General features: G+C 42.1%; 1 protein-coding gene across 1 annotated transcript in view; it reads right to left on the reverse strand.

Moving 5' to 3' along the window:
• UBR1 (ubiquitin protein ligase E3 component n-recognin 1) overlaps positions 1–27,338 on the reverse strand; it is a 142,820-nt gene that overhangs the window by 37,537 nt on the left and 77,945 nt on the right. The window contains exons 28-35 of the mRNA XM_039536388.1: positions 26,727–26,819; positions 23,659–23,846; positions 21,490–21,695; positions 13,669–13,762; positions 10,841–10,993; positions 10,315–10,412; positions 7,922–8,015; positions 6,270–6,418 (exon numbers count right to left, since the gene is read on the reverse strand). Coding sequence (XP_039392322.1) covers positions 6,270–6,418; positions 7,922–8,015; positions 10,315–10,412; positions 10,841–10,993; positions 13,669–13,762; positions 21,490–21,695; positions 23,659–23,846; positions 26,727–26,819 — 1,075 coding nt within the window. The remainder of the gene's footprint in view (positions 1–6,269; positions 6,419–7,921; positions 8,016–10,314; positions 10,413–10,840; positions 10,994–13,668; positions 13,763–21,489; positions 21,696–23,658; positions 23,847–26,726; positions 26,820–27,338) is intronic.

The raw sequence follows: 27,338 nt of genomic DNA on the forward strand, positions 1-27,338 counted from the left end.
GAATACGTCCAACTTGGAAGATGGTCCTGAATACACTGCTCTTGTGGGACCACTCCGGATTCTGGGAGAATCTCCTGTTGAGGTGATTGGCCAACTGATTCTAGGAAGCAGTTATGCAAGTGGCAATGGAAGTAATGCATTCCTGGATGCAAAAGTCCCACAGATTCATAGCTTCTCAATAAAGATGATTGGATTACGTCCCTCTCTATCTGTTTAGGTAGTACATTGCAGTTGTAAAGTTGGTCAGTATCTGGACCAACAAGCCCTTAATGTGAGAGAGAAAAACACAGCAAAGTTTTGTGAACTGCCTGGAGTTCAGGTGCGGTGATATGAAAGAGTCACTTTGTGCTCTGTTCATAATGCTTGTGTTCACAACCCTTCTAGGTGAGCATCCCAACTTATCAAGAGAAGTGCTGGTGGTAATAACTGTCCTGGATGGAAGCAGGAAGAAAAAGGTACACCCCAGCATAAGTTGTTCTGATCCATCCACCACTCTAGGAAATGTAGGACTGCAGGAGGAATTCAGATCAACTTGTCCAAGGGAATATCTGTTCAGTTGATTGTTACATAAGGGAAGATGTGAATTCCCGTTCTCCTCAAATAGGCTATCATCATCACCCTTCACTTGGTGAACACGGTCAGGACTGACAACAGGCCAAAGGGAAGTACTGTGTATTAACAGCGTTGGGCCTCTACTACGAACCTCAGACTTTCGATGACTTGGCGGCACTGCCACAGGGAAGTAGGTTCCATGGAGATCAAGGGCAGAAAACCAGTCATTGAAATTGAAGGAAGGTATGACTTATGTTAAGGAAACCATACAAAATCTTGCATACATGATGTGCTCGTTGAGATTTCAACAGTCCAATATGGGTCTCAGAGCCTGCTTGAACTTGGGGGATCAGTAAGTATTGAGACTAACACTTTTCCCTAGTGATAAAGTGGAACTTCTTCAATGGCCCTTAGAGTGAGCAGGTGTGATCTTCTTGCAAGAACACTGACTTGTGAGAAGGGTCACTGAAAAGGGATGGGGTAGGAGGGTGGGAAAGGGGTGTGGAGAAAAATTGGATACAATATTTAAGGGCTTGTCTACAGTGGCAATTTACATCACCTCAACTTTCTCACGTAGGGATGTGAAAAAACACCCCTCCCCCCCCTCCGAGTGCAGCAAGTTGCAGCGCTGTGAAGTGCCAGTGTAGACAAGCCCTTAAATATTGTATCCAATTCTTCTGGTAGCTTTGCCCCCTCATGGAGGTGGGTTTTTTAGAGTGCTGGGAGAGCTCTCTCCTAGCTCTGCACTGCGACCACACAAGGCATGTTAAAGCACTGGTGCAGCAGCACTTTAGCATTGCCAGTGTCCCAATGCTTAGGACATATTTGTTAATTGTTATGGTTTGCCAAGCACTGAGGAAATGGGACAATCGGTCCCAATATAGGGGGGAGGAAGGAGATAATAGGAAGATCACTGACACCTGTATTGCTGTCCTCAAAGAAGCAGTCAAATAGGCTGTTTCCCACAGCTGACTGAGGACAAGCTGGAGTTGGAGTGCCTCTTTCTCTCTGATTTGTGCTTCCTTCTAGAAAAATCATGCTGCCTAGGTGGGTATAAATGCTACCTATAGTACTGATGTTGATATTGTTGCAGGAGTCTGTACTGATGCCTCTTGGAGGTTGGGGTATAGAACCCCCACGAACAAAAGGGTAGCACAAGAGTCTAAATGACTGTCAAGTTTCATCAGTTTTATCTGAAAACAAGAACCTATCATCAAATGGGAGGTCCTCTATGGCAGTGGTTCTCAAACTTTCCAGACTACTGTACCCTTTTCAAAAGTCTGATTTGTCTTGCCTACCCACAAGTTTCACCTCACTTAAAAACTACTTGCTTACAAAATCAGAGATAAAAAACACAGAAGTGTCACAGCACACTATTACTGAAAAATTGCTTAATTTCTCATTTTTGCCATATAATTATAAAATATATGAATTTTAGTATAAATATTGTACTTATATTTCAGTGTATAGTATATAGAGCAGTATACACAAGTCATTGTCTGCATGACATTTTAGTTTGTACTGACTTTGCTACTCCTTTTTATGTAACCTGTTGTAAAACTCGGCAACTAGCTAGATGAGTTGATGTACCCTCTGGAAGACCTCTGCGTACCCCCAGGGATACATGTACCCTGGTTGAGAACCACTGCTCTATGGTTTGCTGGATGTCAGAGTTAATGGCCAGAAAAGACCACCAGATCATCTAGTCCGACCTCATGTGTAACACAGGTCCCCAAAACCACTCAGGAGTTGTACACTAAACCCAACAACAGAAGCGAGACACTGTCCAAGGCTACGCCCAAGTTTTGTACCCATGAGGCCATCACTGTACTGCACATGCCATCACTCTAAAACAGTGGTTTTTCAACCTGTGATCCACTGACCCCAGGGGATCCACAGACTGTGTCTAAGATTTCCAAAGGGGTCTGCATCTTCATTTGAAATTTTTTAGGGGTCCGCAAATGAAAAAAGGTTGAAAACCACTGCTCTAGAAGTGTCTGCTGCATCAAGTGCAGACTGGATCAATGTCTAGGTCACCATACAACCTTTTGCCTGGAAAGCCTTATATTCCTCCCTTGCATCTTCTAGTAGTCTGTTAGTAAACTTGGACATTATGTCCCAGTTTAAAAGTTATATTTTGCTATCTGCATCTGGACAGAGGAGGTGGAATAAATGTTTCTCCCAAACAAATCAATTATCTTGGTCTCTTTTTTGTGGGGGATTAATTTACATCCCCCTTGACGTGATCTCCAATTGGCATATGTAACTACCAGGGAGTTTGGGGCAGGATGGGAATAAAAGTACTCAAAGCCTTACATAGATAAATGATATCATATCTCAGTGTATATAGCTAAGGAGGCTGGTGTGTGCCATAAGGTTTAGAAGAGCTTCATAATTTGGGAGGACTATTCTCCCAGAGGTGCCACCTGGAAAATATCCAAAAAGCTTGTGAACATTCTCTTGCACAAACTCACCTTGAGTGCCTAAAGTCACTGCCACTCTCCTCAGCAGTTCTTGATAAGTCTTGAAAATTCCTAAGAACTGGAGTCTGGGATCACTGAGTCATCAGGTGATGAGAAAGACAGGGTGGATCCTCTTGTAGAAGAGCTGGCTGCTCCTCCAGTGGTTCCTCCTGCAGCACTGGCTGCTCAGAGGGAACGGTGTGTCTGCATGCTTCCAACTTAGGTGGTTCTGGAACCTGCTCTGAAACTCTCTGGGAACCTTCCTCTCAATTGGGCAGGTGATTGAGATCTGTGGGATTGCAAAACACCCCAGTAATTCCAAAAAGGCCACTGAGGGAGAGCACATGTCACAGATGTCCAGTAGGTACCAGGCCACAACAATTGGTCCCACTCCCGGTGGTGGGTACCGATGCTCTCCTTCAGGAGGTGACTAAGTGCACCTCAGAGGGGTTGGCAAAGTACTGGAGGATTCTGAAACAGACTTCGAGGAGCCAGAGTATCCAGTGGGCATCGGGAGGTGCAACGCCTGATGAGGTGACTATCTACAGCCCATTGTGAAGAGGCAACCTCAATACTGAGGCAGGGAAGGTAGATGGCACTGCAAAAGCATCCTGAGGTGTTGAGGCGCCATAAATTGATGCTGGGAAAGATGTTATAATCAGGGCTGAAGCACAGGCTATAGTTGGTATCAACTCAGCTGAACATTCTAGCATCAAGCCACAGATGCCAAGCCAGGTAGCATAACTGATACCGATGTCAAAGACTGTACTGGTGCCAATGCCAAAGATGGTACCGTGGAAGAGTCTTTGCAATATTTCTTAGCTAATACTAACACTAAAGTGCTGCCAGTGCAGTGGACTCCTGCACCATAGGAGAGGCCAGGATGGAGAGGCAGAGCAAGTCTTTTACTGCTTCATAAACTTGCGGGGCCACTGATACCAATAACGTCGGAGCTGAAACTGTGTCCCCATTGGTACTGGACTCAGTGGCTATCTACCAGCACATGGTAACAGTCGTCAGGATGCTATCAATATCTTCTTGCCACAGTACTGAAGAGATATAGGCTGATAAGCCAGCCTGAGTACCCGAAGACCCTCAATGATGTTCCAAGTCCTTTTCTCAAGAGGAGGAGCCTTAAAAAAAAAAAATTGAGTGGTTCCAGTCTGTCTTATGGGTCCTCTTTTGGGGAGGTCATGGAGAAGACTGACTCCTCTTTCCCTGGAGAGAAGAGTTGGAGTCCAGGGGTCTGTCTGAGGCCACAGCAGCCATGGTAATGGACTGCATGTGTGCAGTAGGACATTCACTCGAGGGCCCTGGGACCAAAGCAAGTCTCATCACCTGCTTCATAAGATGGGGTTTGAGGCACAAATCTCTGGAAATCTGCATTCTTTTCTTCAAATAATAGCAGATGCACCTGTCAATGTGTCCAATGCTATGGCAAAAAAGGCAGTGCATGTGTGTGTGTCTTGGGAGTCACTATTCAAGATAGACATTCCATATGACGGGCAATGGTTAAAGACCCAGCAAGCACTGCATAACACCAGTGCCTTGCACCAAAAGATAACTATTAAAATAACTTTATTTTATTTAAAGATGAAACTTAACTACTGGGTACTAACTGCTGACTAACTACTTACAGGTAAAGTAGTGAACTAACCTTGCTGACTATGCAGAATTAAAAACCATATGGGGAGTTCTAGCTCTGGTTACAGGTGATGAAAAGGAACTGAGGGGATTCAGGTTGGTGCCACTCTTATATAGCCTTTGGAGGGACCACAAGTATGTGCAGGGCACATGTGTGGCTGACACATATCTGCAGAAAATTCTCTGGCTCCAGCATGCACATACCTGTGTGGAATACATGTGTGCAACCACTCACTGAAAATGCATGTTATGACTAGGTTAAAAAATAGCATGTGTCCCAAGAAACCAAGTAGATAATTTTATTTTACAACTGCATCGAGGCCTGCAGTAGTTTCCCTGTGTTTTACTGCTGGATGTTCCCACATATACTGATCTTCAGAGATTTATGAGAAGGAGGAGAGAGCTTTCAGAAAGGTTGTAAAAATTTATATCTGCTTTGCCTGATCATACATCTGATTTTCTCACTTTACTCCATAGCCTGTTCTACCACTAACATCTGTGAATAACTACCACTTCACTTTATTTCTTTGTTGACAAACAACATGCTTCCTCCTACATGGAGTGTGTCAGACCACTATCCTATTTTGGAGATCAGCTGAATGCAACATGCACAGTAGTTAAGGAGGCACGTTAATTCTAACCCAGTTGCGGGGCTCCCAGTGCTCCACATTTGAAAAGCTGTTGCTCCAGGTGGATCAAGTCCACTATATATTTAGAGTGGACTGAATTTGCATCTTACCAGCTACGTTGAGGCAAAATGGCACATCCAACTAAATATGTTTATGGTGGATTATAGCTATGCAAACAGTGCTAACAGATGAAGTGAGGCTGAAAGCTGAACAATAAATACATTAGCCAGGCAATGCAATACTTTTTATCGGTACAGATTATTTCATCTTTGTAAAAACAGACCTTCCTTCAGGGAGAAACTAGACATCATTTTTAAAATTGCTACAAGGCACCCTCTTAGCATCTTTGCCAGAGAGCAGTTTCAAGGAAAGTTAAGGCAAGTCCACACTGCTTCAATTCTGAGAAAGTTCCATTGGGACTAACACCAAGGAAGTAATGAAAAATACCCTACAATTCATTCAGGGATGATTAAGTGTCATTTTTTGCAACCTAACTCAAAAACTGGTCCAATGAAGAGTCCTCAGGATTTCCCTGTTGTTTCAATTCAATTAGGCATCTCTATCATCCCCACAATTTCTTTAACTATAAAGGCAACCATCATGAAATTCTTCCTTTGGGCAAAATCGAGGGGAAGAGCACTCAACCTCATTTTTAATTCTAACATATTTTGCTAAAGAGCACAAGAGACTATACAGCTTAATGAACCCTGTTGGACAGCTGTCACAGTGTATGTCTACACAGCAATCACGAGGCACAACTGTAGCATGTGCATGCAATATCTGAGCTAGCTTTGATTGAGCTCATTTGTAAAAAATAGCAGTGTAGCTGTAGCAGCATGGGGGATGGCACAGGCTAGCCACCTGTGTACATATACAGAGTTGCGGGTGGGATTGTACTCTGGCAGATCACCTTAGACATTTATCATGACTGGGACTCCAGCTCTCACATTTGAATAAACCCTTATTCAAACTAAAACTTTACCTATACATTGGATAGTAAAAGCACACGTGCTCCAAGTCATCATAGGAATGCGAGGATCAGCCTCATTGGGAGCAACTTTTAATCCAACTCTGTAAACAGTGGTGGCAAAGAGAACCAGCATCTCCTTAATACTGTTTGAGTATTTGGCTCTGTGAAGGAAAGCAAGGACAACTTCAGTTGATGAACTAGTAACAGTGTTTGCAACTTAAAGGTCAATGGCTAGCTAACAAGGTCATTAATAATAAGATAAATGGTTCCTTGTGAAAGAACTACTGAACACCAAGACTGCTTGTCTGAAACAAGGAAGAGACTGTACCCATAAAACAAGTCCTAATGCATCATGGAGAACCAGTACAGATTCTTGCACTTTAGTTTTCTCCTTGGTATACACATGCACTGATTTAGTGACCTCTACAAGCAAATGTCTGAGAACCAAGAAGGATGAGAGCTAATAAGCTGGGGGCAAATTTGGGGAAATATAGGCCTCAGTATTCATGGCATATTATACCCGTATTCAGGAAAAGAGCACAAACAACTATTTATTACAAAAAGTGATACATTGGGGAAATTAACTCACATTGTGGGGAAAGAGAAACTTAATTGTCACATTGAAAACATCTCTCCTCTCATTCATCTCTCATAAAGGACTAGCAATGGGGAACAGAATTTCAAATCTAAAATTAAATTTAAAAATTCTGAAATTTTACTAAAAGAAAGGAACTCCTTAAAGTTAGTATCTGCTTAGTCCTTAAAAGGGACAACTCTGATCAGAAAAGTGACTATGCAAAACCAGCACAATCTGAATGAACAGATCTGCTCTGCGTGTGTTCAAAGTGTAAGCATAAAGTATAACTAACACAACTGTGACACAATGATCTGGACTAAGTTCCAAACAGAATATTTCTTCCTGAAAATGATGCCTGAGCCTGACAAAGAACCCAATTTAGCTTTTTGACCAGAATGCATTTGCTGCAGCAGCAGCTGGGGAAAAAATATTTTATTTGTACTTCAAGCAATTCTGATATGGAACAACATAACAGAAATATGGAACTATTGATGCATTTTTTTTACATTTTTCAGAGTATAACCACACTAAGCTTGGATAGCAGAGATAACACAAGGGGTGAAGAACTGTTACATTATTCAGCATGCTGTGGGCAGTAGAAGTACAGTGGGCAGGTTAGCTGGAGCAGTATATGGAGGGGAGGGAAAAGACCAAGGCATACTGTAGAGAGATCCAAAGCCAAAGAATCTGTCAAGTCAATCTCTCTATCCCAACGGGCAGACCATTTTCTTTTCCATACAATATTAGACATCCCAATCCCATTCCCCACAGTAAATCTGTAACAAACAACTTCACCAATGAAGTACTTTAAAAACATTAATTCTTACAAAACAGAGAAACATGATGCCTGAGAAAACTAAGGCACAGAGCAGTTAAATGCACATGGAGTCAGCGGCAAAGCTCCAGCTACAAGTCAGGAAGTTCTTGGCTCCCAGTTCTGTGCTCAGAACACAAACAACTCTTTTTCCAGTACAAAGATCGAAGGCAAGTTCCAAAATCTTGAGACACATTTATATCATTTTAGAAAACACAGAACAGAGAACTTTCAGATTCCTCCAGCAAAATACAAATGATTGGCAACACTTACGAAGGCTGAACTCCAAAACTAAGGATGGAATGGAATTCTGAAGTAAAGTCTCCCATTCCTTTGTTGATTAAAGATGGAGCATTTTGCTTCTCTCCTTCCAGAAAAAAAAAATTAGATCATATTAAAACACAATTGCATCAATATACACAGACTTCCCTTTTCTTTTAAACTGCTTTTGAAATAATTATAACAGACCACTGCTTTCTCACCAGCCAATCTGTGTTCTAAACCTCCTTCCTAAATAGCATTTTCTTCTAGTCTCAAAAATTTAGGGCACAAAAGCAGTGATTGGCTGGTAAGAAGACAGTGAGAGAAACAGCCAAAGAGAACTTTCCTGCTAAGTATGGGTCCCTGGAATGTGTCAATATTCTATAACTAAGCATATTGATGTTTTCGGCAATATTCATAGATAGATTTATTTTTGGCCTTTCATTTTAAATTCCCCTCTTCATTTTCATAGAATTCCCAGTAAAATATTTTAATCCAAAAAAGCCTGATAGGGTCTTTGGGCTGTGTTCCTGCTGGTCCTGCCAAGTGCATGTTATATGGTCTTCCAAGGGGGTCAGGGAAAGGAGTTATTAAATTTCTGGAAATGTCGTAAGCATAAATATCTGGAAATGTCAGAAGCTTAGCAAAGGCTATGACTTTGCTTCTCAAACATATGGCACCATAAAGCTGGTGATATCCATTGTGGGCACATGGATCAGAGTATGATCTAAGGGGTATCAGGTCTTTTCACATAAATCAAAAGGCTCTAGGGCAATGCAGATTCCTGGTGTCTCCTGGACACCAAGACTTGTTGATACCAGAGCCAGAGTTTCCAGAGTTACTGTACAGGCATTATACATTTTTGCTTCGCTGTGGGTAGTGATGATCTCTAGTTCCAATGAGTTAATGTTAATGTTCTTATTTAAAGCAACAGAGTAATAAGTGTGAAGCTCTATGCATAAGTAGACCTATGCTGCACTACGCGAAAGCACCTCTCCTTTTATTCTGACTGAGTGATTACTCAAACAGAACAAGGTCAAGTTTCACTTTACAGTTCTCAGCACAGTCATATTCACTGAATACCTTATTGTAGAAAGTCACAGTCCTTCCAGTCATAAGAAAGTGGAAGTACACATGAAGATGCCACTCAATAAAGTAAATAGCTGTGCCACTGTGTAATGTAACCTGAATGTTTTTACATAGTGAGTTTCAGTTTTAAAATACTTATCTCACACTGCAAGAGAGTAACCCAAAGATGCCCTTCATTGGAGTGCTGCTTTTAAAGACCTAGACCATGATCTCCTTGAATGTTTTTGAGATAGCTAGGAGATAGCCATGATTGCAGCTAATAACACCTTATTGGAGCTCTCTTCTTATGCTTCAATTAACTAGTGCAGACACATGGCTGGGTCAAAAAAGGTCACTGACTTAAGGGTACTTTGAAAAAGTACATCCATAAGAAATGAATGTATCTAAAAACAGTTTGTTGTATATTACTGACAACTTATGCATGACAGTTACACAGTCAGACTACGACAGAAGTCTGCTCAGATTAGGATTGCCCAGAAAATTAACTGAAAATGACCTCTGTTTCTTTTTGGGATGAATAATTACTTTTTAAGGGGAAAAATGTCATCATCCGCTTTAATAAAATTGTTCAAAGATTTAATGTAGTTGCTCATTTATTTAGAGCTATTTTTAAAGTTTAAGGGTAAATTTCTCAAAAGTATGGAATGACTTAGGAGCCTAAATCCCCTGTAAGACTAAGGCCTGGTCTATACCAGAAAATTTAATTGACTTGACCGTGTCACTCAGGGGTACAAAAAATCCACACCTCTGAACTATGTAGTTAAGCTGACCTAATCTCCAATGTAGACAGTGCCAGTTTGACCGAAAAATTCCGTCCAACTATTTACCACCTCTCAGGGAGGTGGACAACTTATGCCCATGGGAGAAACCCTCCTATCAGCGTAGGTAATGTCTACACTGAAGTGCTATAGCGGTGCATCTGCAGCAGTGCAGGTGTAACATTTCAAGTGTAGACAAGCCCTTGGGCTGCTATATCACCTAAGCATTTTTGAAATTTTTTCCCTTGATTACCATTTTTCAGAACAGAGGCCTTCAGAGACGAGAAGAGATCGTACAATGTGTTTGAATCCTCAGTTCACAAAGGAAAAGTATACTAATACTTTAATTTCTTTTATGTATTTCCTTACAGTGAGACCATATCACTGAAGAATCAAGTAGCAAACTCTGTACCTAAAACACCAGCTGATTATTCTGTATTCAGAACACTTTCTGTTCTACATAAATATTTAAATTTTCTTGCTATAATAATGAAAAATTCAAAGGGTATTTTTCTGGAAATGATCTTAGCGTAAAGCTCAAAAGCTAAGATAACAAACCTTTAGTGTTTTTTGCACTATACCCCGATATCCTGGCCATGACAATCTCCAACCACCTAGCCAGGGACAGAATTTGAGCTACTGCCTCTGCATCCTCACTGAGAATACAAATAAAAAAACAGTGGTTACGTTAAAACATAGGCAAGCAGATGACGTGACGCCTAATCTTTGAAAAACATATAGCATATCTCTGTGACAAAGAACAAGTTCAGAGTTAGCATTTACACAACTATTTAGATAGCCTAAAAGCAAGCATTAAACTAAACTTTAGAATTTATATTAAGTACTAGAAATACTCTCTCATTGGTAAGAAACCTAAGTGGTCTATAGTATTAGAAATTTTTTCCCAAGAACAGATTTTGGATGCCGGAACAGACAACAAGGTGGGCAATCAGTAAGGATTTAAGCAGCCCCATATAGCAGTTGGAAAGATTATTCAAAACTTTCTATCAGAGGTTGGCTCCCCTACAAGCACTAGATAACTTCTATTCTTAGAATCATGAAATAGACTGTCCCTGGAGTTCACCTGTTTATTTTCTGAGTCTGCAAAGGAATAATGGGAATCACAGTGTTGCACAGAGACTTGCAGAGTGGGCAGAGGTACTCGCCATTCTCTAAGTCAAAAATCTGTTCAACATGAAGACGCTGTCGAGAATTCAGTTGTATGGCTTCAAAGTACCTGCAACATTAAAAAGAAAAATCAGCTAGCAAGGAGAATTGCCTCTGTGCAATAGAGAAACAAGAATTTAAAGAGCAAAATGGTATGTCTGGTGTGTACTTTTCTATGCCAACAACCAGACTCCTCTTCTGCTACACAGCTAATACATAGATGTTCCACATGCTTGGACAGCAAAACAAAACTAAATCTTTGAACAGGTATGTGAACCAGGTAATTTCAGAGCACCTTCCAGGCAAGAACAGCAGAGAGCTTTCCCTACTTTTAACCTCCATATAAGTGTGTATTTTATTTAATATATTTACACTCAAGCAATTCTGAAATTTGCTACCCCCACCCAACATTTTAAACTAATGCTACACCATAAAGCACCTCACACATATACACATATTCCTAGATTATAAATTTAAAATTAAGCCACAGCATTCAAAGGTAAATATATAAATATCCTATAAATGCTATTTTAACAACTAATAGCATTTCACGGATAAACGTCCATAAGTGACTTATCTGTTGTGAGGATCCAGTCTCACCACCAGATATAAAAATATATCCTGTTTTTTTGATGAAGTAAAATGGAAGTGGATTATTTATATTATATTTCAAAGATATCCTTACAGAAAATTCATCTTGGATAGACACAGAACTGTGGTAAAAGTAAATTTAAAAACAAAAAACACAATGAAACCCACATTAATTATGCGGTCAAAGGAAAGAAAATCAGTTGTTTAATTGAGATAGTTTTCCCAATAAAGGGTGGGAGCAGATTACTTTTCAATATATATGGGAATACTTTGAGACAGTCTATTAAAATAGGAGATGGTATAATAAGCATGATCTTTTCCAGGTTTCATTATAAATTTTCTCTATATATGCAGTAAGCCTGCAGATTTCACCCATGGTCTCGATGGCCTGGATACCGCCATTAGTACAGAAAGAACCTAATTTTCAAATCTGTTTGCCTAAAGCTGAGCATCTAAAATCAGCACCTATGTGAAAACCAGATACACGAGCAGCTTACAGATGGATGTGTCTGTCTAACTTTAGGTCTAAATTTAAACTAAAAATCTTCTAATTAAAGGATGATTAAGAGCAATGAAGGAAAAGGCATGCAAATCTAACAACGGAAAGATGAAAAAGATCTGAAAAAAATGGTCTCAACATACAAAATTTTTATGAAACTACTCTCTACAAAATCAAAACACATTTTATCTTTCCAAATTATACAACAGGCAGAAGAGTTGCAATAAATGTAAAATGGAAATTCCATAGGTATTCCATACATTCCAAACATAGTCTGTCAGATAAAGTGTATTTTGCAGTATTTTATCTGCTGTATATATATTCCTTTAAAATGTAAGTGGCAGACATCCTTTTGAGTAAAACTAATATATTAATATATCAGTTATGTAGTAAGCAAAAGATTATACTCAAACCTTTTGCAAAATCTAGTATAAGGGAAGAGTCTTCTGTCCATTTCTTTTAATCCTATCTACCCACAGAGTAAGTATCAGACAGACAGCCGTGTTAGTATGTATCCACAAAAACAACAAGGAGTCCGGTGACACCTTAAAGACTAACAGATTTATTTGGGCATAAGCTTTCATGGGTAAAAAACCCACGCGTCTGAAGACGCATCTGAAGAAGTGGGTTTTTTACCCATGAAAGCTTATGCCCAAGTAAAACTGTTAGCCTTTAAGGTGCCACCGGACTCCACAGAGTAAGCTAATTTTTTCTTAGTAAGGGCATGGAAACTGGGTTCTAATGTTTGTTGTTCTATTTAGATGTATGTGGATAGGATCTGCCAAGAATAGAAGTCATTCATGTATAATATTCAAGAAACATTTTTCCATATGATTTTAGGGTGCTTATTTGTTTTATGCTGATATTCACCATAAAAACATTAAAAATAGATAAGCACTGAAAGTATAACTAGACTATTTATAGCCAACTGACACATACAAATATAAAAATCAAAAAGCCTCCAAGATATTGTCTGTATCATGTGATATCACAAAATAACTTATAATAGGGTGATCCAACTCTTCACATCTTTCTGGTACCTCATTGTGATGAAATTTCTAACTTTATTTTTCACAGCTTAAATCAATCTAAGGCTTTTTATCAATATTTGTGTCTCTTTCTAACCAACATGTTACTCATTGTGATATAAAAGCACTGATAGACAAAAAGCCCTTCGTAGTCGTGTCCTTAAGTATTTCTGTCTAGAGGCAATTGCAGTGTCCTGACTTGACAGTTATGATTGGCTTGGGCAGGCCTGCTTTGGTCCTTAAGTGTAGTCAGGCCTGGTCTAGTGACATGCATACATGGTCAAAGATTATGTGCTGTGTAACTCTCCTGGAGATTTATCAGAGTGCCTTGCTGGATACCTTAAGGGCATGATGCAAGTCCCATTTATGAGAGGTGGCTTCTTGCTCTTGACCAGTTTTACCCCACTTAGACTATTCTTTAGGCCAATGGGGACTTGGCTCCTCCTGTTGGTTTTTGAGACTGCTCTTGTACCAGATTTCTTTGATTTTTTCTGGTTGAGTACTTGGACTCGCTGACTTCTTATTTGAACGTCAATATTTTGTACTGTTGTGCTGGTATACTCTTAGAAACTTTAGACACCAATCTGAGATAAAATATGAAAGAGTATTGCAAAGATATCCTCTTACTTCTGCCAGCAGGCTGCATGCATTACATGACCACAGCTTCCTGTATGGGTTCCACATGACAAATCTGGATCCATGAAAAGAGGATCTAATGTATCTGGAAAGACAGAAGGGGAGCAAAAAGATTAAAAGAATACTAGTGTACATTTGGTCAATACAGACAAAAACCCAGCTACGTTTTCATTTTTCCACAGTAAGCACATTCAAGTTAAAAATCTGGTTGTGCAAGCTTCTTTATAATAATGCCCTGACAGGTGAACACTTGCAAAACTATGCTGCCACAGTTCTACTCCTTGTTCCGTCAAGCCCTATCTTAATGGGAAATTACCAAAGAAAGAAAATTAAATCTGAAATCAATTAAATCTGGTCAGTCAATAAATGAACATCCTTCTCTGTTGAATTATCTTTTGGAAAAAGGCATCAGTGTGTTCAATCACTTTATCTGCCTGGGATTTCAGCTGTACTGTCTTTGTTCCAGTATTTGGTGATGGAGGCGCTTTGCTGACTAAGGTCAGCAACAGAAGATTCTCCAAAATGATTACCTACACTTTCAACAGTAGATATCACCAAGTTGATGTGAAAAAAGGGTTACTAGCCTTCCAGAACTGTTGTTTTTTTGAGATGTGTTGCTCAAGTCCATTCCAATGTAGTTGTGTGCTAGCCCCGAGCACTGCCAGCCAGCAGCAGCTCCAGGCACCAGCACTCCAAGTGTGTGCCTGGGGTGGCAAGCTGTGGGGAGCGCCCTGCCAGTCCCTGTGAGGGCCGTGGGACCGGGGATCTACCGCAGGCAAGCCACTGAAGGCAGCCTGCCTGCCGTGCTTGGGGCGGCAAAAAAGCTAGAGCCACCCCTGCCGCCACCAGAAAGTATTTCCCTCAGTGGTATCTGTCGGGTCAGCTCTGGGGCCCCATAGAGTCACTGTTATATAGGGCCCCACTGCCCCCTCAGTTCCTTCTTGCCAGCTAAGTCCAAGAGAGCAGCAGGCGGCGGGGGGGGGGGGGGAACGAGCAACACATCTCGATGAACAGTTACAGAAGGTTAGTAACCATTTTTGATTTTTCGAGTGCTTGCTCATGTCCATTCCAACGCAGGTGACTCCGAAGCAGTTGCACCAGTGGAAGGTTCGGAGTTAATTGGCATGCTGACTGCAACACCACTTGGCCAAAACCCACATTGTCTCTGGCTTGTCGGGTGATGGTGTAATGCAGTGGTTTTCAACTAGGGGTATGGGTTTCTCTAGGGGACTGTGAGCAGGTTTCATGGGGTCCACCAAGCAGGGCCAGCATTAAAAAGCCAAGGCAGAAAGCTGAAGCCCGACTTTATGGGGCTGAAGCCCGGGGCCCTGAGCCCCACTACCCAGGGCTGAAGTCAAAGCCTGAGTAATGTAGCTTTGCAGAGCCCCCTGTGGTGTGGGGCCCCAGGCAACTGCCCTGCTTGCTATCCCCCAATGCCAGCTCTGGCTTTTATATGCAGAAAACCAGTTATTGCTGCACAGGTGGGCTGTGGATATTTTATAGTATGTTGGGTGGGCCTCAAAGAAAAAGGTTGAGAAGGTTGACTGACTACCACGTTGCTGCTCTACAGATGTCCTGAATTGGAACTTGCGCCACAAATGCCTCAGATGATGCTTGAGCTCTTGTAAAATGGGCTGTCGGGAAGGAACCGGGACCTTCGCTAGGTCGTAGCATGTGCGGATACAGGAAGTGATCCATGATGAAATTTCCTGGGCCAAGACTGGACAGTCTTTCATTCAGTCTGCAACGGCTATGAAGAGCTGAGTGAATTTCAGAAAGGGTCGTCCTTTCTATGTAAAATGCTAGTGCATGCTTGGAGTCTCTGTTACTCCTTTTTAGCATGTGGTTTCAAGTCGAAGATTGGTAGGAAGATATCCTGGTTACTATGGAATTGTGAGATCACCTCTGTCAGGAAGGCCAGGTGTGTATCTTGTTCTTGAAGTCGATAGTGTACGGTGGTTCTGAATTAAGAGCTTGGATCTCTGAGACCTTTCTGGCAGAACTAATGGACCAGGAAGGCCACTTTCCAAGACAGGTAGAGCAAGGAGCACCTTGCCAGAAGTTTGAATGGGGTACCTGTTAGCCTTGCCAGCACCAAGTTGAGGTCCCAGGGATGGAGTGGGTGGTATACCTGAGGGTATAGGTGCTTCAACCCTTAAGAAAATGACAACAGATTGCATTCAAGAAGATCACCCACAGGTGAAAGGCTGAGTTTGCAGCTAGGTGAAACCTAATAGATCAGGGGTTCTCTAACTGTGGTCCACAGATGAATGGACCACTCGTGATGGTGGGAAAAGGATCTGCTGATATGATCCACTAACTCGTTCTGCAACCCTGGGAGGTAAAAGGCTTTGAGGTGGATTCAGTGAGCTATGCGGAATTCCCACAAGCAAAGAGCTTCTTGGCATAGGAGAGAGGAGCGCGCTCTGCCCTGTCTGTTTATGTAAAATATTGCTGTTGTGTCATCTGTAAGGATCGACATGCAGTTGCCCTCCAATTGGGCTTGGAATGCCTGGCAGGCTAGGCGCACGCCCTCAGTTCGCTCACACTGATGTGTAACAACAGCTCTTCCATGGACCACAGGCCCTGAGTGTCCTCAATTGGGCTCCCTCTTACCATCACTGATGCATCTGTAATGAGAGACATTGACAACTGGGATCTCAGGACTGGGATTCCTGCACATACTGTCCGGGGTTCTAGTCACCAAAGGAAGGTGGAAATCACCAACGGGGGAAGCGAGACCACCCTGTCCAGATAGTGTCGGCTTGGTGCGTAAACAGACACTAACCAAGCCTGGAGAGATCTGAGCCATAGACAGGTAGAGCAAGGAGCACCTCACGTGATGCCATATGCCCCAGGAACTTTAAGTAGTTCCTTGCTGTGGTGATGGGGTGATTCCTCAGGTGCTCTCTGAGGACCCCCCGAGTTCTGAACTAGTTTTCTGGGGAAAAAAAAAAAGCTCTGGCCTAGGTTGAGTCAAGGATTGCCCCAACAAATTATATTCTTTGAACCTGGGAAAGGATGGATTTCTGCATGTTTATTAATAGTCCCAGATCCTGAAAAGTTGATGGTATTAACTGCACATTTGCCTCCATCTGGGCCTTGGACTGACCTTTGATCAGCCAGTTGTTGAGGTAAGTGCAGACTTGAACCCCTTGTCTTCTCAAGAAGGCTGCAACTTCTATGCGCTTCATGAACACCTGAGCGGCCACTGACAGGCCGAATGGGAGCACAGTAAATTGGTAGTGCATGTAGTTCACAATGAATCATAGGAACCTGCTGTGTCCCCGAAAGATCGCAATATGAAAATATGTATCCTTCAAGTTGAGGGCAGCGTACCAATCTCCTGGATCCAGAGAAGGGATAATGGCAGCCAAGGAGACCATATGTCTCTGCTGTGGCGAGTAGAAGCGGGTCGTCAGTTGGAGCTTATAGTGCTTCCCTGGGGTTCCATAGACTGGCTCCCACCAGGATTTCAGGGTGGCTCTTGTCTTTCAGAGTCTGTTTGCTCAGAAAAGAGTGACTTGCCTTCAAATGGAATGTCCTGCACAGTCTGCTGCACATCATAGGATAACCCCGAGGACATGATCACAGCTGAAGTCATGGATCAGGTTGCAGAATCTGCCATGTCCAAAGCTGCCTGAAGGGATGCTCTTGCCACTGATTTCCCCTCTTCAACTAGGACCGAGAACTCACCCCTGAACTCCTGCAGCAAAAGCTCCTTGAATTTTGCCACTGCGCTCCAGGAGTTGAAATCATACTGGCTCAGGAGCGTTCACTGGTTTGCCATCCTGAACTGGAGGCTGCCAGTTGAGTACACCTTCCTGTCAAAAAGGTCTAGTTTATTGGCATCTTAGGCCTTGGGAGTCAGCCTTTGCTGCTCCGGCTCATTTTCCGCTGAAACAACTGAGCCAAGTGGTGGTGGTGGTGGTGGGGGGAAATGTGTGGACATAAATTCATACCCCTTGGGAGGGACAGAATACTTTTTCTTCATCCTCTTTGCAGTAGGTTGGAGGGACACAGGGGTCTGCCATAAGGCCTTGATGGGGTCCAAAATGGCATCGTTCAAAGGCAGAGCCACATACAATGGCCCTGAAGCTGCTAAGATGTCCACCCGGGCGTGGAAGGATAGTGGGATCTCCTCCATCTGGATACCCAGGTTCTGGGCTACCCTCCTGAGGAGCTCCCGGTGCGCCCTGTAGTCATCCTGGGAAGGTGCTATACTTGTTCCCACCACTGCCTCGTTGGGAGAGGAGGAAGAGGATGCCTTTACCGGTAAGGAGCCTTGTTCCTCAGCCTCTGCACCAGTTAAATACTGTGATGCTGGTTCTTGCAGTTCGGTACCGGGCTTGGTATCGAGGCCTGGTCCCTGCTCCAAGGTAAGTGGCACAAGAGCTCTTGACTCCAATGCAACGGAGTAGGACCTCCTCAAGTGTAGAGCCGGGACTGGCTGAAAAGCCCACCAATTCCAGAATGGCCACTGTAGTGGCATCTGCCACTGCCCTGGTGGTGGGATGCCCTGGTGGTGGGATGCCCTGGTTTATCTCAGCCATTGGGTATTGGCTAAGGCTAAGATTATGTCATGGAGGTTGTGGAAGTCACAGAATCTGTGATTTCCAGTGACCTCTGTGACATTGGGGGCCCTACAGCTGACCAGCCGCTGCCCACAGTGGGGGACCCTCAGCAGCCTGGCTTCCACTGGTGGTGACCCCTGAGCTGCCCAGCCATCGCTGCTGGCAGGGGGTCCCCACTGCAGCAGCTCAGCCCCCATGAGCAGCCAGGGCCCCCCTGCAGCTCCCAGTCACCAGCTGCAGCATCAGAGGGACCCCCGGGCTGATCAGTGGCCGCAGGTGGGGGAAGGGCCCCACAGCTTCCAACCAGCGAAGGCAGAGGGACCCCAGAGCTGCTCAGTGGCCAGGGGGCTCCCACAGCTCCCCAGCCTCTAACCTTGGCAGAGGTCCCCACAACTCCCCTGCTGAACTGGGTGGCAGGGAACCCCGCTCCTCCCGCTCCCAGCCCCACAGGGTGGCAGGGGGACCCCTCCCAGACACTGGGCAATGGGGTCCCTGCAGCGTCCAGCCACTGGAGCCTCTTTCTTCCCATTTTATCATGGATGTTTTTAGTAAAAGTCAGGGACAGGTCAAGGCTTCCATGATTTTGTGTTGACTTTTACTAAACATATCGATGATAAAATTGTAGACTTAGGCATTGCTAAATCGAGTGGTTTCTGCTGCTGCGGGAAGTGTACAACTCCACCTCAGAGTCCAACTTTGAGGAGTCATTTCTTGGTGCCCAGGTGCTGACCAGTGCCAGAGAACAGTACCAGGAGGGAGGAGATCAGTGCAGTGACATTATGGCAGGCTTGTCCTTTGATGGTATATGAGGTCTTGGTGACGTGGCAGTCCTCGCCTCTGGTACCACCGTTGTCAGCTCCTGAATGGCTGGGGATGGTAGCACCAGGGCTGACAAACTCCAGTAGCTCTCTCTTGGTGGAGAGTCCAAAGGTGCTGGACTCAATGGTGTCCTTCCCAGGCTGGAGTCAATTGTACCATATGTACCACTGGCATCTCTGAGTGGCCCAGCACGGGTTGCACTTTGTCAGCGCCTCCATGCCCTGCAGAACTTGGTGTTGGGGAATGCCCCAAGTCAGTTTTTCTCTGACTCTTTCTTGGCACTGGCGATGGAGAGTGCTGCTAAGACTCCCATGCAAGAGTTGGCACCAAAGATGAGTGTCAGTGCTGGGAGTCCCAGGCCATAGGTGCAGAGTCCTCCCTGGGCCCCAGAAAAGCAGAACAGTGCTGCATCCCTCTTAGAGACACCAGGACACTTCTTACTGAAGCCAAAGTACTCAGTGTCAGGTAACATGATTCAGTGCCAAAGGGGGACGAAGTGCTGCTTCCATAAGGAGGAATTTGAGTTTAGTGTCCCTGTCCTCGTTCATTCTGAGCCTGAGACTCTTGCAAATCCTGCAATGCTCCTGCATGTGGGCTTCCCCCAAACACTTGAGACAGCTGGAATGTAGGTCACTAACCAGTATCAGCTTACGGCAGAACGCACACCGCTTGAACCCTGGGGACCAAGGCATACCCCCGTGCCAGGGAAGGGCTAATCTGCTAAACAGAATCCACTACTAACTGAAACTTAAACTCTAGATAAAGATCTATCTACAGATAATCAACAAAGTCCACTGAGAGAGGTACATGCGGGAAAATGCAAGGACAAGCAGCAGTTCCAGCGACTGTCCCAGGCGGTAAGAAGGAACTGAGGGGGCGGCAGGGCCCTATATACCAGCACTATGAGGGTGCGACTCCAGGGGGCACCAGAGCCAACCCGACAGATACCACTTAGGGGAAAACAAAAAAACCAAACAAAAACCACACCACTTTCCAGTGTAGGTGTGTGCTCACCCCGAGCATTGCCACTGGAATGGTTATGAGCAAGCATTCGAACTACTGTACCAAATTCAAAAGCAAAGACTATCTTTTGCTTGCCTTATGCAATTCTTAATATAAAAGAAATCATTGGCAACACCATTATGAAAACTTAACAGATTCTGTTGTGTTGCAATATGCAGTCTGGACACGATTTAATTTTTCACAAAAAGGTGCATTGTACAGAATTGAATGGCAATAGTTCTACCCAGCTTACATAAGGAGTTCTTTCTGTTTGAACACATATGCTTGTACTATAACATGAACACAAAAAGTAGAAAAGAATTTGAAGTAAGACCTCTGCTTGCATGTAATAGTAAATTACACCTTACAGGTGCTAGAAGTCAAGTGAAGAATGTGATAATATAATGCACCCTGGTGTCAGACCACTTTTATACTGGTGTGAACATATACACAGGCACATACACTTTCCCCACTCATGCAGCTCTCCAAGTGTAGGGGGGAAGAGGGGAATCACTTAAAGACCTGTTCCTTTAGGTGAGCTACAGAAGAACTGAATATGCTGCTAAAGGGGAGCTAAAATATCTATCTGCAAGTGGCCTGGGGCAAGTGAAGAAGATTTGTTTCCTTTCCCCAACTACTTTGGTAACCTGGCATCCTATTACAGGAAGGATTTGAGAAAAGTTAGTAGAGATGAGCTTCACTGGATACAATGGCATCTTTATTGGTGATTTAACCTAAATTTTTGGTACCAAGATGTGTTTGTACAGCACCTGGAAAATGGGGTCCTTATCTATGACTAGGGTCCCTAGGCACTAGCATATTACAAATAATAAAGAAAAAACAATTAAAAAAAAGATGTTATTGGTTCATCTTTCTACACACTCCAATGTCTGGGCCATTCTTGTTGTATTTATGATAATAAACTTGAATAAGCGGGATTTGTACAAATGACTGGTTGGGGTTTATAACAAGACAGGGACAGCTAATTAGAAATCAGTTTCTACAGTTGGATCAATATACAATAGGAGAAATAGCCACTCATTTTGTATCTTCAGAGCTAGAATACATGCTCTTTGGTTTAAGGAACAAAACTCAACTGCTTCAGCAAATTAACCTGGAAGATTAATCTGTACTATTTTATTTACTCAAAGTAGAAGTCATGTACACATGGAATTCATCTTTGTTTTACAAGGGAGAATGGCAGTAAATTCTCCTCCACAGCTGATTTTTAGTTTTATGGCAAAGATTTTAAGCTCATCTAAAATACATGACTAAAATTCTTAACTAACTTTTCATTAAAAAAAAAGTAACTATTCAGTAGTCTGATTGGCTGAAAGTGTTAATTAAACATCACTGAAGTGAGTTCTAAGAAGAGAACAGCAACAGCTGATGTTCTTAGCTGAAGAGATATACCTACCACCTGAGAGTTCAAGAGTTTCCCCCCTGTGCTGAGTTAAGGCAGTGGATTTCTGGACACAAGCTGATAATACCATCGCAACACTCTCCAGCCTCACTTCCTGCTCCTCCTGACATAGAATACAGGTCAACACTTCCTTTTCAGTAATAGATGGACCTCGCTTGGGTCCCAAGGCAATTTTAGAAGAATCAATGGCCAAAGGTATGCTGTAAGAACATCAAAGACAAAGATCAACAAACGATTAGCAGACTCCCTGTAAAGAAATAAAGATCCTCTTGAAGGCATCTAAAACTAAAATGTACTGCGTTTATTTAACAGTAACTTTACTGCAAAAACCCTTACATAAACGTACCAGAATTGCTTCAGTCACCACTGAAATGCAACCATCTTTAAGATGGAATGTGGCAGCTTTCTATTATGGTATACTGAAATAAATCCCATTTATTGTTTGATGATACCACAAATTTACTTCCATTTTTCAGGCAAGATGCAATGAGAAATAGTTAAGAGGGTGCTTCCTTACATTTACATGTTTGAGGATGTCTTACAGAACTTGAATTTTTAAATGACAAAGCAGGCAGAAATTACTGTATTGGTTTTTGGTTGTTCATCTGAGTTATCTTGTTCTCTTCCTTTAATCTTATGCACCCTCTTTTTCACAAATCATACATTAGGCTGGGTCTACAGTAGGACTGCTTTGTCAATATAGCTATGCTGGTAATAGTATAAAAGTGCTCCTGGTCTGGACATAGCTTATACTAGCAAAATTGTATTTTTACTTGCATACTTTATTCCAGGCCCTCCTCCCCAAGCAAAATAAGCTACATTGGCTAACACATAGTTTTGACTGTTTAACTGCATCTACAGCAGGAACTTTCACCAGCACAGCTATATCAGACATAAATCATGTCTCATTACAACCCAGATTGACAAATTTTGTAGTGCAAACTCGAAACACACTTTCTCTCTCTGTCTTGCACATGCAGTCACCATTGCTCCTATTCAAGCCTGACAATTCTACTCCTAGCATCAACTAGACACAGTCACTCATGAATGACAAGAGACGCTTCCTATTGTGATTGAATCTGAATTTCAGTCCCCTGACTTGGAGCACATTTTGTTCCCACTAGACCCGCTTTAAAATAATAAAACAAAACCCTCACACTTCACATGACTAAAATTTAGCAGATAGACTATAATGTAACCAGATAGCCAAGATAACACAGGGACTAAAAGAGATGGATAAGTACGAAGTGTTTATTATAAATACTACAAAATGAGGAACAAAGATTGTGCAGTAAAAAGCAGGATTTGCCATACTGGGTCAGATCATTAGTCCATCAAATTCAGAAACTAATGTGGCCAGTATCTGATGCTTCAAAAGAAGGCAAAAGAAATCCACAATGCACCTGGCACCTAGGCAAATAAATGCTGTACAAGAGGACTTTTTTCCTGAACCTTATAGTGATCAGTCTGTGCACTACAGCAGAGGATTTGAGTATCTCTGTCCTGGGATATGTAATTACATGTGATTGCTGATCATAACATTTAAAATATGACTTTTTTTTTAAAGTCTTTATTTCTTTTCCTTCTATAATTATAAAGAGACCAAACAGTTCTGGGGATTAATGATGTACAAAATCACATTCTGAAAAAAAGCAGTTTGGGTTATGAGCGCAATAAGTTTTTTTGTTTGTTTGTTTGTTTGTTTTTTTTCCAATTTACCAGCTTTTGGGCAGGACCTTGTATGTTAAGATTCTGCTGAATTAAACACTCAAATTAGGTCTTCAAAAAGAAAGCCCATTAATCACCTAAACCATAGTAACATCAACTAGAGGTGTTTTATAATGAAGTCATTGTTTTCTGAAATGTTAGGTAACATATCATCTTTTACCTGAAGAATATTTTTCCATAATTCATCTTATGTAGCAAGCAGGTCTGGTGTCTCCCTAACTGATTTGGCCTTCTGACATTAGCATTTAGCTGCTAGTTTACACAGGATTCTCTAATCCAGGGCATTGAAAAATATAAGTAGCAAGAGATACAGGGTTACCGATTGGGATGATGCACTTTATCCATCAACTGTACTATTAAACCTTATGTAGCTATAACCCCTTTTTAGGAAATTAAATTTTTCCATCAGAACTCTGGATATCTGTCTTATCTCACCTCTCCTCCTCCATAACAGAGTCCTCTCTTCCCTGTGTCTCTTGTGTGTTTTCATACAGGAGTTTATGAGTTTCAATGAAATTTCTCTGTAAAGCAGACATCTGGGCCATTATCTTCTGGCGATGCAGCCTGGCAGCTTCTGCCTTCCTCTTCCGTTCAGCCTTCTCTTTGTCTTGAGTGCTCTGAGTCTTATTAGGAAACAGTAGTAAAAATTATAGACTAAGAAGAACAACTAAAAAATACCAAGTAGTATTCTCAAAAGTAGAATTCTAATTGTTCCCATCAAATTTCCCAATAAACTGGGCATCCCATGATGATAAAACAAAATACAACCAAAAAAAACACCCCAAAACAATCTACAAGTTGTAAAACAAATCTTAAAAGCTGATTAGGCTCTCAAGGCATTAGTATAGCATGTCTATGAATTCAAAAATACAGAAAGTTTTAATTAAAACATCTGAAACACCGGTCATCCTTTATTTACTTAAGACCCAAATTCAAAATTACACAATACCCTTGCAAAAGATGAAGTCATCAAAATAACCCGACTTATACAGTGTAATCAAAGCAGCCCAATTCTTGTTCACCCTTTTACCAGCGTTAGCCAAATGTTGAGTAGATCTTACAGTTTATCAAGTCAGAGCTACATTTTGATAGTCTGAAACAGATTAGAAGATTGACCTGCTGATGGCTAGCGTAAATTTTACAACTGTTTTTAAGCGGACCTGTATTTCTCAGCATTGGACAAATACACCACGAAACCAATATTTATTTTCATCCTCTGGACAGATGACTTAAGCTCCCTCACAAATTTCTATCACAATTTCAACAACAACCACCGTCCATTAAACACTCTCTTGAACACTTCCACATGAGCATCAGCTTCAATAATAGAACCCTACAGACAAAATATATACATAAGAAGCCCATATATCACCACACCTACCTTCACAGATCCAGTAACCACCCCCAGAAATCAGTTATCTACAGCCAGGCACTCTGAGCAGAAAGTCCAGGATATACACCTTAATAGCCTCAAAACCACCTTCACCAAAGAAGGCCAATCCACCAGAGAAGTAGATTGCATCATGGAACAGGCCACCCAAATATCTCAAGAGAACCTGCAATACAGAAATAAAACTCCCTCCAACTGCACACTCCAGTTATCACTTGCTACCCCAAACTGGGGGTACCCATATGGGGTATCAAACAACTACAACCTAAACTCAATAGGGACCCCATAATGAAAGAAATCTTCCCCTCTTCTGGCCTTCAAACAACCTCTTGCCCCAACCTCTCCAAGCTCATCATTAGAAGCAAGCTCCCCAGAGATCAGGACGCACCAACTCAAAGCATCAGACACTGCCAGAATAGATGCAAAACCTGCAGCTGTATCTCCACTACAATGATCAAACACCTTCTACAACGCACCTTTCAAGATCCATGAGTCCTACACATGCCTATCACAACATGTGATTTACCTCATCCTTTGCCCTAAATGCCCCAATTACAACTATATAGGTGAAACCAGATCTTGAATGAACTTACACACAAAAATGATAAAAGACAAAAACCATCACATCACCTGTGGGTGAAAATTTTTCACAAAGTGATCATGCTACATCTGAGATATCAGTCCTCATCCTCAAAGAAAACCTGCACAATACTTTCAAAACATGAGCCTGGGAGCTTAAATTCATAACCTTGCTAGACACTAAAAATTATGAACCAAAGAGAGAGATTGGATTTATGGTTTATTACAACAATCTATAACCCACTAACAAACCCCAGCTGCTTCCCCCTGCCCCTCCTTTCCTCCCTATGATGGGAGGGGTTTCAGCAGGCCACTTCAGTTTGATTGGTCCCTTGAAATATGTGTTAACTACTATGCTAAGTAAACTGTTCCATCTTGTATTTAGCTGTGACACTCTGAGTACATTTTCCAGACCTGAAGAAAAGTTCTGCGTAAGCTTGAAAGCTTCTCTCTCCCACCAACATACTACCTCACCCACCTTGTCTTTCTAATATCCTGGGACCAATACGGCTACAACACTGCATAAATCAAACCATACACCACCCCTTACAACTCCACCTATGGCCCAAGGAAACACACATTAAATATCTATCAAATTCCAACTAAATGTTGGCATGCAGTAGAGTTAGTGGTAAGAGGAAAGTGATTTCTTCTTGTTCTTTTGCTGTTGTTGTACTGTAACAAATTCTCTATGGAAACCATGTAGCTATCATTATCAGGGTGAAACAAGTGAACAGTAATCACCTACTTTTCAAACTTGCGTATCTAACTTTGGATTTAAGTACTTAAACCACAGAACCGAAGGGACCTAGAGGAGTCATCTTATCCAGCCCACTGGGCTGAGGCAGGACTGAGTATACCTAGGCCATCCCTGATAGGCATTTGTCCAACCAGTTCTTAAAAACCTCCAAAGATGGAGATTTCACAACCTGTTTCAGTACTTAACTGTCCTTGTACCACAGTTAGAAAGTTTTTCCTAATATCTAACCTAAATCTCCCCTGCTACAGATTAAGCCCATTACTTCTGGTCTTACCTTCACTGGACAAGGAGAACACTCACTCTCCTCTTTATAATGAATCTGAACTGTTTTCAGGTCCCCCCCGCCCCCCGTCTTCTTTTCTCAAGACTCTTTTTTTTTTTTTTTTTAAACAATTCACCATAGGTCAGGTTTTCTAAACCTTTAACAATTTTTTTTTTAATCTTTCTGGATTTCTCCAATATGTCCACATCTTTCTTAAAGTGTGGCGCCCAAACCTGGGCACAATACTTCAGCTGAGGCCTCACCAGTGCTGAGTAGAGCAGGACAATAATCCCTCATATTTTACTGACAACACTCCTGTTAATACACCCCAGAATACCAGTTTAAGACATTATATCATCACTTAATGCCTAAAACTGGTATTTAGATGCTCAAATATGGATTTAGGTACCTACATTTACGCACTTATGTTTGAAAATTGGTCCTTAAAAAACTGTAAATACAAATGTCTCCCTGTGGAGCATTTCATCAGTTCCTTCCCTGCTTGTTATTACCTCATCGCTTTTTGTAGTTTCTGATCCTGATGTAGTTGCTGCTGTTGCCACCAAACTTGATTTTTCTCTCAATCGTTTCACTGTGTCAAACATCTGGGAATAGAGATTTAGGTGTTAAGAGAATATACAATGTGACTGGATTGTGCATGCCGTATAACTGAACCTAAGGGCTGTTAAAAGGTTAAACATTTTTTGAGAATTTCATGTTGGTAAAAATGTACTTGGAACTATCAGAGTATTAAAAGCCTCTACTGAGTCAGTGCAAGTTTTCCCACAATACCAGTGTGCCTCCAACCCCACAATTGGGGTCTATTCAGTCCTTAGCCATTGCGAAAACTACTAACAAGGATGCTAATTAGTGGAAATTAGTGTGATGTTCTGTCATAAGAATCTCTATTCTCTAAGAAATGATCACCAATACCAAATCATTTCATATAGGCTACTAAAGGGACATCATATGGTAATGTTCAGTCACTACCATCCAGCGCATTATTTAAACTAGCAAACCCAGAGGTGAAAGGCTCTCTTAAGAAATTTGTCATGGGTTAAACAACCTCTTCCCTAATCCTCATTTTGCATAGTAATCTCAGTTATTCAGTTTTGGAGAATTAG

Source organism: Mauremys reevesii, linkage group 4, assembly GCF_016161935.1.
Source record: "Mauremys reevesii isolate NIE-2019 linkage group 4, ASM1616193v1, whole genome shotgun sequence".
In the NCBI taxonomy this organism is placed as follows: Eukaryota; Metazoa; Chordata; order Testudines; family Geoemydidae; genus Mauremys; species Mauremys reevesii.